The sequence below is a fragment of the Phaseolus vulgaris genome, chromosome 3, assembly GCF_000499845.2.
Source record: "Phaseolus vulgaris cultivar G19833 chromosome 3, P. vulgaris v2.0, whole genome shotgun sequence".
In the NCBI taxonomy this organism is placed as follows: domain Eukaryota; kingdom Viridiplantae; phylum Streptophyta; class Magnoliopsida; order Fabales; family Fabaceae; genus Phaseolus; species Phaseolus vulgaris.
Genome location: NC_023757.2, coordinates 43,917,166 through 43,931,017, shown reverse-complemented (window position 1 = coordinate 43,931,017; position 13,852 = coordinate 43,917,166). Strand labels below are relative to the sequence as shown.

Here is a 13,852-nt window from a genome sequence, read left to right as displayed (position 1 = left end):
GTTAGAGAGTATATATATATTGTTAAAGAAGTTGTGAGAGGGGAAAGAGTTGAGAAGGTTCGGCGGTGAAGATCTCAAAACTTAACAGTCTGTGAGATAATTAAAATAATGGTGTGTGGGAAGCAGACAAATTTAGAGATTGAAGTAAGAAGCGTGCGATGAAACTATGAATATGAATATAATGAAGTGTTGGTAAGTGGGGACGCAAGAAAGAAGAAGCTTGGATGGTTCATGAAAGTTTGAATCTGAAGTGGGAATAATAATTTATGAATATTGGGTCAATTTGAAGTTTGTTGTGTTCTGAGTTACTTGAGATAAACAAATACCATACTGCATGCTTTGGACTGTAAATAGACCTGTAGTTGACTCTTCCCCAATTTCTCTCCACGCGATTAGGCACGTGCCACGTGTTTCTGATCCTCCTGTAATCTCATCCTTTTCTTATTATTTCCTTCCAACTTCGTTTTTCTGCTTCAAATCACTTTCCACATTTAAAAATTCGCAAATGCCGATAAACAAGCCTAAGACACGTATTTTTAACTTTTTAACTTTTCAATATGATACATTTTCAATTCTTAATACATATTTCATAAATTGTATCAAGTATCAATATATTCTTAATTTCTAACCCACCCTTTTTATTATTAATTAAAACAATAGTTATATTGTTGGAGATCCCACATGAGAGTCTTCCATTATATATGTGGGTGCAAACCTCAATCTTATGAGCCGGTTTTATAGGGTTGAGTTAGGCTTAAAGTTCATTTCGTAATATGGTATCAGAATCATTTCGTAATATGGTATCGGACCACCCATAATCCCACGCCCTATGAGTCAGTTTTATCATTTGTTTAATAAATTTTGTGTGTAACTAATAACGTAAAAGTATGTTAGAAAAAATGCATTAATTCATGAAAGTGTAAGAGTATCGTTGCTTGTTTCCCTTGTGTTTTTCTGTTCTGAACCTCATTGCCGTTTTGATGACAAAAGTACTTGAGAGTACAGCTTTGACGATAAAAAAAAATTAACTTCATCTAGTTTTTTAAATTTAATTAAAAAAACATTTTTTAAAACTACTTTTCACTCTGATTGATGAATTTTTTTAAATACTTTTTCTCCGTTTTAAAGGTCAATCGTGTGATTGATATCGTGAGATTCAAAAAGATTATTGGAAAATCACCGAGCACATGGATTAGCTAGCATGAGAATGTTTAAGCTTATACTAATTAATGATTTTGAAGCTTTTAGTATGTAACCAACTGTGGCAAATAATCAAGAAAAAAATGCCTAGTGATTATACAACTAATTTAAACAAATTTGTCTCTAATGAAAATAAAACCTTTCTTAAATAAATGAGTACTTTGGAAGTTATTATTGAATTAATTAAATAGACTAACGGTTAAGATTTTCAAATAGTTTAGATTGCTCTATGTGAGTTTTTTTTTTAATACTTATATCTTACTATGAAATAGTATAGTAATAACATTCATCATATATTTTTTTTAAAATATCTTAATTTTTTTTGTTTACTTTTCTGTTTTTTCTTTCAAGAGACCTTAGGCAATACTAAAAAATATAAAATTAGTGATAGATGTTTATGAAAAGTTATTATTTATTGTAATTTATGACAAATTGTATGGCATACATGCTTAATACATTAAAGGTGTTTTGTGACAAATTGTCATGTAAATTTCTTGTATATAAAATCTTTATCACAAAATATTTAGTAAAATTTTATGATAAATTTGATATACTTTTGGTTTCTAAATTAGTTTATATTCTTATTAAATGGTTTCTAATTGATATCTAATTAACTACCAAAATTTTTCTACCAAATTTATAATCTAAATAATTGGTAATTTTTCATAAATAAAACCCATACAACCATATATTTGAAAAAAAAGTAAAGCAAATTTATATGCACGGTAAAATAGACAATAATATTGGGATTTCGAAAAGAGTATTATAATTTCGTGGATAACTGACCCAAATTTAAAGTGGTATTTTAATATTTATAAATTTGTAAATATATATTAAATTTTAAATTTTACTTTTGGTATGATATTTTTTTGGTTAGATTTAGTAATAAATTATATAAAATCATAGTCTATTATAAAATAATATTAAAATCACACATGTGATTTTTTTAAAATATTTAGTATATTTATTTCATTCATTTAAAACAAAAATAAAAGTATTTCTAATTTTGTTTTTACCCAATATGAATGAAACCCGAATAACTCGTAACCCAAAGAAGGGTAAATTCCCTATTTAACACCATTTACACTTTTATTTCCCCATTTAGCACCCTTTTGTTTTTATTTCCCTAAATAGCACCCTTTTGTTTTTATTTCCCTAAATAGCACCTTTTTGTTTTTATTTCCCTATCTAACACCCTTTTATTTTTTATTTCTCTATCTAGCACCATTTCAAAAATAAATTAAGAAATAATAAATTAATATTTTTTTTTATATTTTTAATTTTGAATGCATTAAAAAATAAATATTTTTAATGTTTAAAATAGTTAGAATTATAATTAATGAATAAAGAAATGAGTTTTTACAAAATAAAAATAAAAAAGTAATAAATTTAAAATGTTTAGTTTAAAAATTATTTTTTTTAAGAATGAATAAAATAAAAAATTAAACTCTACAACATCATAAAATTTGAATCTATAAACATAAATTAGTATTTATTTTTATTATTATTGATGATGTAATCATGTTAATTTCAAGTAAAAAATAAGGACTGATATGGACATAAAAAAGAACAACATGATCTAACAAAAAAATGTTCATATTGTCAAACACCAGAACACACATAAAGAATATGTCCTAGCATTACTGAATTGTGCACTTCTCGTCATTAATTATGTTTCATTTCGCACAAACTATTTAATGTATTGTTGAAGAAAATATTAAATGAATGATCATCTTTCATTTATTTTCATTTTTATGATCAACATATACTTATTTAATATCGTCTTATATATTTTATATTTATCTTATTTGGATTTTTTTAATATCTTTTATCTTTATCTTAATTTATTTTGCCTTTATTTTATATATTTTATGTTTTTAGTTATTATTTTTTTATGCCATTTTTTTTTATTGTTGCTGTTTTTATTTTCTAGATTTTTTTTTTCATTTTTTGCTTCTCATTTTTAAGCATTAAGTGTAACATTTGCATTATTTTTTTTTTTAGGATTTTGCATTTAGGATAGACACTTCAATATTATTTGTGTGTCCATTATTAATTAATACTAATTGACTTTGATTTTTTTGTAATTATGTCATGTATTTTTTAATTGAAATTAACATGATTACATCATCAATAATAATAAAAATAAATACTGATTTATGTTTATAGATTCAACTTTTATGTTGTTGTAGGGTTTAATTTTTTATTTTCTTCATTCTTAAAAAAAATAATTTTAAACTAAACATTTTAAATTTATTATTATTATTTATTTTATTTTATAAAAACTCATTTCTTTATTCATTAATTATATTTCTAACTATTTTAAACATTCAAAATATTTATTTTTTAATGCATTCAAAATTAAAAATATAAAAAAATATTAATTTATTATTTATTTATTTATTTTTGAAATGGTGCTAGATAGGGAAATAAAAAATAAAAGGGTGTTAGATAGGGAAATAAAAACAAAATGGTGCTAGATAGGGAAATAAAAACAAAAGGGTGTTAGTTAGGGAAATAAAAGTGTAAATGGTGCTAGATATGGAATTTACCCTTTCTTAGATGACACTAAATTAAATAGATTTTAAAATAAAAATGGATTAATGTCACTCAAGTCAACACTAAATTACATTATTAGAAAATCATTAAATAAAAAATAATTTTTAGAGATAACAAATAATTAGTTGTTATAATGCCTAAATTATATAGTATTTAATATAAATACTAAAAAATTGTTGATATCTAAATTAGTTTTCATTATTGATAAGTAATTTTTAAATTAATATTTAATTAACTATCAACATTTTAACTACAAATTTTTAAATTGTAAAGATTGAATTAGAACTTTATAAATAAAATTACTAGGTCCTTTACCAGACATATTTAGAGGCTGAAAATGAATATAATGATTAAAGAAATTAGTATAAAATATAAAAGAAAATTCAGAAATACAATTAGTTTATTTAAACAGGAATACAAATATTTTAATTTCAGCTAACCCTTATAAAAGATAATCAATTATAAACAAGAATTTAATATGAAAATGAACGGTTACACTCAATATTCTAGATGCTAAAAATTATAATGTTTTACACTTTTATCATTTTTCTTGTAATCTCATATCAACTAGTAGTAAATTTAATTTATAATATATAAGGAAGAACAAATTTCATTTTACAAACTAATTTTATAAAATTAAATTAAAATTAATTACACTTATTAAGAATTACTCAACTATAATCTTATCCACTGTGGTTGTATTTCTTACTATTCATGTACAAAGAACCAAAAACGAAAGGAAGAAACAAAACTACACACAGAACACAGCAAAAGAGCGAAATTGCATGTGCGTCAGATGGAGAAGCTCCACAGAGAAACTTCAGCATCATCCTCAACAGAGATCCAATCCCTAACATATGTTACAAAAGTAGGCGATCGCAAAGGCTTATCCGCCATGCTCTGAAGCCACGCATGCATTTCTTCAAATCCTGATGCGTCTGGTATTGTTATCTCATCCAAATCACAAAACACCCGCAAGGCTTTGCTACTACTGCCATCTTCATCAATGCTGAGACCACTGCTGCTAACTTCGCAGTCAGCCACGGCATTCACATTCTCATTCTCTAATTGCTCGACGCAACTATCTTCCGCTGCAATCGCCACAACAGCCTCCCCGGCCACTCGCCGTATCTCCTTCGCATTTGTCGACGCCGGCAAGGGCAGCCGCCACGCCGAGTCGGCGAAGTTGAGGCAAGCGGACTTTCCTCGGAGCGCGAGCGCGGCAACGTCGTGCGCTCGTGCGGCCATCTCGGGGGTTGGGTACGTTCCGAGCCAAATCCTTGTGGATTTGTCATTGGGGACTCGCATCTCGCAGACCCACTTGTTGTTGTTCCTCTGTCGCACCCCTCGGTACACGGGGTGGCGTGTCTCCTTAAAGATTCGGCGCCCAGCACGTTTCTTGGGGCGAGCCGATGCTAATGCATGTAGTTCCTCGTCGGAGTGAACGGCGTTGGGAGGGTTAGAGGAGCTTGTTTCCGGGGAGGAGCAAACGTAGCAGCCGTTGTTTGACTCGTCAGATGATTGTTTGAGAAGGTTCATTTGTGGATTAACGTTTGCAATGGATTGATTTGGTTGAGCAGTGAAATTGACTGAGTGAGAAACGAGAGGCTGTGAATTGACTATGTTATGTGTGGAATATATATATGCAGCATTTTGAGATATATGAGGGAGAAAATTGACGCACGTGGCTACGATGTAGACACGGACACGGGTTGTTTGGCTGTCGGGTCCACTTGAAGTGTGAAGTGGCTAACACTTGCCTTTGCTGCTTCGTAAGATTCAGTCCCAACATTCGTCACAGTCTGTTTGGAAAGTTAACACCTTGACCCGCCAACGGTTTGGGTGAGTAGAAAACGTGTCTGGAATTTTACACTTACAGAACCCGTTTTCAGACACAGTAGAAAGAAGAAAATATGAGATGGATATATTCTTGTTGTCAGCTACAACTGATTTTGTGCTCATGATTCACATACTTTCAAGTCAATGTTGATTACAATTACGATAAAGAAACAGTAAAACACTTTCATTTGACAATCTTTAAAAATAATATAATAATAATTTATATTAAAAAAATTAAAATATTAATTTAATGAAATGTTAAGTGTGTGTTTTTACTTGAGAAGCGAATGAGGAATGATATATATACAACTTTATATAACTTTTAATTGATGATATAAAAAAAATATTTTTATTATTTTATATAAAAATTAAAATTTTAGGTAAAAAAAAAATTTGTATAATGGAACAAAATTTTCAATATATATTTTTATATGTTAATCACCAAAATTAGTCCCACAGTATCTTGTGATACTCACTAACTTTTCAGTTTTTGTGAACATTCAATGGGAAAAAGAAAATTTCGCTATTTTCAGAATTTTCTAAATTACTTTTACGAAAATATTTAGGTGTCAAATGCCTAAATTTTACAAGTAAAAACATCGAATATAGAATATTGATATTTTATTTTAATTTAAAATAGCAAATATTCTTAACCTATTATCTAATACGAGATAACAAATTATTACTTTTATTATACATAAGTACAAATAATATAAGCTGTGTAAATAATAATCTTTGATAAATTTTTTATGTGCTTTATTTTATTGAAAAAATTAACTTTTGCATTTATTAATTAATCACTATAACGACAATTATGTATAACTTATGAGGTTTATTTTTTCAAATTTTTTTTATCAGTAAATAAATAGGAACACGACCTTTATAGAAATGGATTGCGACCGACATACATTTTCAAAGTTTACTTTTTTTAGTAGAATGTGGTAAATAAATATTTTGTGATGCCTTTCTTCTTTTCATATATACTAAAGCATTTTTATTTATTAAGAGGTATAATAAATTTATTATCATGCGTATAAAATATAAGATTATATTTTTAATAGCATTAGGCTTATATAATAATAATTAGAAATACGGGGGAAAAAGAAAATTGAAAAAAATTAATTGCAGAAAATGGTAACAATTAATATTATGCTAAATATTTAACTTTACTAGTAATAATTTGATTGAATGGTTATAAATGATAAATATATTGGTCATGTTGTCATTGTTTAAATTTATCCCAATCTTAATGGATCATTTTTACGTCGACGGAGTTTAACATAAAGATATGAGTAATATTTTATTTTTTAAAATTTTTTTGTAATGATGTTAATACATATCCATATTATTATCATACATGGTATTCTTTTAAATTAAATTCCTAAACCATTTATAGTTTATCAAGTCATTTAAAAAAAATTATCTTCACTATTCTCTCTGATATTTAGTTGTATTTTATTTAAAAAATTATTTATTCTGTTTTTTTTTTATGTAAAATTTGTCTATCTTTCTCACAATTGTTTGACTTTTAGTTATCCACAAAATTCACTCAAATTTTCAATACTTTTTTATTTTATCACAACTTGGATTAATTACACATGATTCTCATTGTGCATAGTTTAAATGATGCATTGCATTTTAGGAAACACAAATCTTCATTAAATTGTTTTTAGAACACAAATTTTATTATCTCTATTTTTTTTAAAGTATTTTTATTTATGAGTAACATAAAAACTTATTTTTTTTATTTGACTCTGAATTTCATTTCATTTGAACAACTTTTATTTCACTATAAAAAAATTATTCTATTTATCAACTGTTCGAGTTATTCAACATCCACTAAATTTATTAATATTTTCAATATATTTTTTTTTCTTTAAAAACTTTATTACATATTTATTTATTTATTGTTGAAACATTTCAGAAATGCAATTCTCACATTTATCGAATCAAATCATTTTTATGGTACATATTCAATTATTTTTTTATTTATTTTTAATAATAAAAATATATTTCTAAATTTTAATTATTGTTAGTTTATTATTTTATGTGATTTTATTCCGATAAGATATTTATTTATTGATATAAAAATTAAAAAGGTGAAATATAAGTCGTTATCTAGTAAGATGAGAATGACACAGAAGTTTGTGCAAAAGAAAATTATATTTAAAATACGAAGTCGCCAAGTAAGAATAATTATTAAAGAAAGTTTGAGAACCTTTGAAAAAAATTGTCATTTCGCGAAAGAGTGTTAGGTTTTGGAATTTATTACAAACAATGAATGCTTTAGAATTCCATACCATTCATCAGAAAAGCGGTCATCTCCATATTGTGTACACATTTAAAATGCTTATTTTTTTAAAAATATTTAACCTCCTAAAACAATTAAAAATCATTTCTAGAGAATAAAAATATTTCTAATAAAACTGACTATATTTTTAATACGTTTTTCATTTTTATTCATAAAAAAAGAAAATGCCAAACTTTTCAAGACTTTTAAAAATTATAAATTATTTTTTAATGAAATAACACTATGTAATTCTTTAGAAAACACGTGTAAGTTGAGTTGATCCGGATCATTGAGGAAGTTTTGAGAGAATAAATTTATTTTTGAAATAAATCCATAATTCTTTGAATAAGAGTTTATTTCTAAACAGGAAGGAACATTTTCCTTGTGTTTCTTTTTTCACTTTTTCCCCCTCTAAAACACGAATTTCTTCTCCTAGTGAACATATATTTTTTCAAATTTTATAAAATTATTATTACTATACCGACATGTAATTAATAAGTGTTTTTGACGAGCTTAAAGTTAATATATATATATATATATATGAAAATGTCTTGATAATTTTTTATTTTTTTAAAAATTCTAAATTACTACATAGTTACTTTTATAACATGTTATGTTAGATATTATATCAATTTTATAAACTATGCAAAATTTTAACAAATGACAAAGCTGTCAACATTTCATATCTTGCTATAAATTCTTTCATATTACAATGTTTATTTTTTTTCTAAGTATAAAAAATATCTACTAAATTACTCTACGTTGTAATTGCAGCAAGTAATGTGATTGAATAACGCAATATATCCTTTCTAATGATTATTCAAAGAATTTAACATAAACTTTAAAATTACGAAGAATAAAAATTTTATTACATAGAGTAATTAATTTTAAAACTATATTAATTATTTAAATTATTTTTTTATATCAAAGTTGATTATTAATGATTTATTTTTCATCTGAAACTCTTTTATTAACTCTCCGATTTTATGTTTTCCCTCGTCCTTTTTTAGTTAACTTGAAAGGAAACTTGGAGTTGATCTAGAATTAAACTTAGTTTTTGAGCAAATTTATAAAATAAAAAATAAACTTTGGTGAACTCAATTCAACTTGCGATACAATAATAATTTATTATTTATTATATATATTGACTAACTTAAATACTATTTTATTAACTAAAATACTATTGGTTTCAAAGTCATTTTTATTGATAATAACAAATTTTAAATTAATTTTTAAATTGTTATCTAGTATTGGTACAAAGGTTTTAACTACTAATTATTTTAGATTCTAAAATATTTTTTTATTTTTTTAATACTAATGAAATGATTTGGTGTTTGGCATAGACATACATGTGACCAAGGTTATCAAACTCGAGACCTACGTAGACTCATAAGAGTTCCATAAACTCAACTCGTAAACTCGTAAGAGTTTACTTTGTATGAAAAAATATTCCAATAATAAATTAATCAAAGTACTTAAAATAAAATATTACAATACTAATAAAATAATTACATTTACTAGTAAAAAATGCATTTATGTTTAACTTAGGTAGACTCATGACAAGACACGATCGACCTTTCAATAGGAATATAATTGTTGAACTATTTCTCTTATTTTGTATCTATTTTTATTTTAGTATGATTATTTATTTTAATATTTTATGTATGAGAAAACACTTCAACATAAGATTAAACCCAAATTATATTGTAGTTAGCCAATGACATTACGAATGTGGGAGTTGTACACTGCACGTCTATGTGTTGTACGGGTCGACAACACAAACATAGTTCTTAGATTATTTTTATAACACTTGGATTTTGTATTTTAAAATTAAAAAAGATACAAGAATTTTATTTTTAATTAAATCACTTATAAAAAATAAAAACAATATAATTTTATATAAATAATGTATTACAGATTGTATAATATAAAATACAAAATTAATAAAATTAGAATTTCAGGGTGTGGTTTCAAATTATGGAGGTGCGGAATGCAATTGTCAAATTGCGAACCTGTAGGCCCATTTTGCTAAATTCTCAATGCAACTAATTTTAAAATATTATTTCAGTTTTGTAATATTTTTTAGATTTGGTTTATTCCTAAAATATTTAATATTAAATTATCCAGATATTTTTTACTTACAGGGTTAGTTACTTTTTTTTTCTTTCAATTTGCTCCTTAATTTACTTATTGATGATTTTTCCCCTAAAAATATTAAACTAATAAAATTTTATATCATCCATATAAATAAATTTTAAATTAATAAAATATTCAAAATTATATTTTAAAATAGGCGTAATTTGAAATTGAAACTTTAAAAACCTATTTTATTCTAAGATATAATCAATATTAACAAAAATTTAAAATTGAAGGCCCATTTGTCTTTGTTTTAATTTTGTAGACCCACTAAGAGCTACTGGCTGATTTTTATGGAAAAACATATCCAAAGTATCAAGTAGTTGTCTTATATAAAGTAGAAAGTTCATCTTGCATAATGTACTGTCAAAGTGGATAAAGGATAACCTCTTCATAGGTAGATGTCTCAAACAAACTATAAGTTATGGTTAAAAAGGAGACAAAGAAAGAAGAATGAAAATAATAAATAAAATGGTTATTGGGTGTACCTAGAAACATGTGATCAACAATCACAAAAGGCGTTTGAGAAGCTGCGAGAAAATCTTGAACGATAATAATATAATATCATCCGTGAAATTCTCAGATTATCAACAACATCATCATCAATTTTAAAAGAATAGATTATTGCAAATTCTATATTAGACCTTGTATAATACTTAAATTATAAAAAAATCATTAAATAATAATTAATTTAAAAATAAAAATAAATTAATCATTATATTAATTAAGTTAGATATTATTTTATAAATTAAAAAAATTATTAGTATGTAAAAATAATTTCTATTATTAATAAAAATTTATAAAATAATTTTTAAACTAGTATTTAATATTAACTATTAACTACTTTAGATTTTAAATTAATTTTTAATTAAATTAATAATTACTTTATAATATAAAATAGAATCTAAATAATTGGTAGCAAAAACTTTGGTAGCTAATTAGATATCAATTTAGAAATCATTTAACAATAATAGAAACTAATTTAAAAATCAAAATTTTTTTAGTCTCTAAGATGGTCTCTAATTTAGTCACTATAGCAACTAATTATTTTATTTTTCTAAAAATTGATTTCTATTTCATGATTTTCTTGTAGTGTAGCTTGTACAACACCATATTTGTATGGTAGAAAAATTACATTACACAAAATAGAGCTGTGTGTTTGTTTTGGTATATTTAGATAAGTGAATTCTTTATTTTTCTCGGGTCTACTTTAATGTATAGGTCAATGGAAACTAAGAATGAGTTGGAGTTATTATCTAAAAGTTAATAAATATTAAATCATGTTACATTTTTCTAAAGTTTTAACGGGAGTATTTGACAAAGAGGTTTGAATTATATATTTCTTTTAGTAAATATTATTTTAAGGATTTGAAAACAAGTGTGGATATTCACATTAAAGTAGGTTGGAGATTGCACATTGACTAGAAATTAGAGTATTTTATAGTATATAAGTGAGTATAAGTCTCATTTTATAAGTTGGTTTTATAAGGTTGAGTTAGATTTAAAGTTTATTTTCTTAATATGTTATCGGAGTCATTTCGAGTCCTATTCTAACGAGAGTTTGTTGGATCTATATAGTTTCACACACAAATTGGTAATTTAAACGTGATGGAAGTGTGTTAGAGATTTTACATCGACTAAAAATTAAATATAATTTGAGTTACTTGTGAGATGAGATAATGTGATACTCTTTGTTGTTACACACTAAAAAAAAGTTTTAATTAAATTGTTACTTTTGTTCGACGAACTAAAAACGTATAGTAATTTTATAATTTTTATTTAATAATTGGTTTTGGGACAAAGGTATCACGCTATATACATACTTTTTTCCTTCTACTTTCTACACAATCAGGTAAAAAATATATTTTTTTCTTTATTTTTGTTCCTACTAATTACTTTCAAATAATTTTATTTTGTACCCAAATTTACTCTCAATTTGTCTTTCTTTTGTTGCGTTTTTTTCTCTTGTACTTTTCAAAACCAAAATAATAAAGATGATTAGATGTAGCAACAGTAAAAAAGAAGAAGAAGAATAATGATCACTTGTTGCCCATTTTAAAGTTGAAGGAAGAAGTGAAGTGAGCATATACAGTTAACCTTTTAAATCTGGTCGAAAAGAATAATATGATTGTGTCTCGCAGGATGCCGCGTTTTAAATGGAACTGCTCACTCAACTTACACGCACTATACCAACTACTTAGTTCGTTATTCAATTTTATTTTTCTTCATCTGCAATATAAATAAATAATAATAATATTTATATGTACTTAATAATAATAAATAAATAAATAAAATAAAATAAGATATTTCAGAGTGTCTCAATCTTTATATAAAGAATGGTTTGAGTCAACTAACATCTAACTTACAAAGATTCATCAAACTCTACAAACCAATTCTCAAATATACATAAAAAGAAAGGATAGATCACATCAAAAGAATTCAGTTGTCCTCATAATATTCTATCAAGGCCCTTATAACCAATCTTCAGTCAAAAGAGGACAAAACACAATACACACAAAACATCCCCTAATAACAACAAAAAACTCACAATAACATTACTCAAGGTTACAAGACAATCAGGTACCTTCACCCACGAACAAGTCACAAAGAAGCCTACTCATAAAGAAAGTACACTTTCTTCAAACCTAAAATCTTTACCTTCCTACTAACCTGACCAGGAGCCACATTATCTTTTCATAGCCATAGCTGTAGAAAAATCTAGCAGTCCTAGATATATAGTTAAAACAATCAGCAAAACATCAGTTTTTCAAATACTTCATACATCACGGGGAATCCAAGCACCAATCTGAGTAAGATAAGTCCTCCAATCTTTCCTTAGTTGTAACCTAATACCAAGATTTCCTTTGAGTCACATTAAAAACCTCCAAAAGACTTACTCTCACATTCTTAAAAATACAATTATTCATATGATTTCATATTTCACCTACAAATGCTACTCAAATCCCTCCAGTATCTATTGACAACTTCCTTCATACCTACAAGCTTAAAAAACATGAAATGCATTTGTGCATCATAATGATACATCGAGTAGAACTCAAACCACTCAAAACAAAGACTCTGAATGTTCCAAGAAACCTTACACTCAAAGAATAGATGATTTACCATCTTCTCTTACTCGGCACATAAGGGACAATGACATATGTACTTTATGTTAAAATGAAAATCTAAATGTCACTTACCATAACCATATTTTTCACACCAACATACAGAAATGTAAAAAAGTGACATTGCATATAATTTTTTTTTATAAGAAAAATAAAATAAATTAAAATAAATACTTCAAATATATTCCAATCCTTATACGAAAGTTCCAGAAAAAACTGTAACAATAACCTATATAACCATCTAACATAACCAATGTTTCTAAGGTTACTGGAAAGTTACACTAAAACCAAGCAAAAACCATAAGTTCCCAATCAGACCATCACTCCACAGCCACAATATTTCATCCCCAAAACATCTCCAAAACAAGCATATAGTTTTTATTATTTGTCACTGCTTTCGAACAGTAAAATTTTCCATGTTATAATTACCGTTTTTCAGAATTTTGTAGTTTATGTTTCTTAAATTTGATTATAAATTTACATGCTTGCGGCCATTAATGCTTATTGGTGCATCTGGATGACCAAAAGTCTACAACTACTGTGTTTATCTTGGTTTCAACATCATGTCATAGACTTCTTACAAATAAAAAGTTATATTACGAGTATAGTTGTTGTTTTCACTGAAATGGTTTTAGTTAAAATCTCTTCTCAGTGAGTTATGTGTTAGTGTTCTCAAATAATATTGGAATTGTTCTATTAAAAG

At 25.7% G+C, this 13,852-nt stretch overlaps 1 protein-coding gene across 1 annotated transcript; it reads right to left on the bottom strand.

Annotated features, from left to right (window-relative positions):
- Positions 1-4,426: 4,426 nt before the first annotated feature.
- On the bottom strand, positions 4,427-5,385 carry LOC137807986 (dehydration-responsive element-binding protein 1F-like). Its single transcript, XM_068608871.1, has one exon. The coding sequence runs from the start codon at positions 5,296-5,298 to the stop codon at positions 4,552-4,554; it is 747 nt and encodes a 248-aa protein (XP_068464972.1). The 5' UTR covers positions 5,299-5,385; the 3' UTR covers positions 4,427-4,551.
- Positions 5,386-13,852: the final 8,467 nt, after the last annotated feature.

Excerpts from the sequence above, each read along its gene's own strand:
- LOC137807986 (XM_068608871.1), bottom strand. The coding sequence starts at position 5,298 with ATGAACCTTCTCAAACAATCATCTGACGAGTCAAACAACGGCTGCTAC.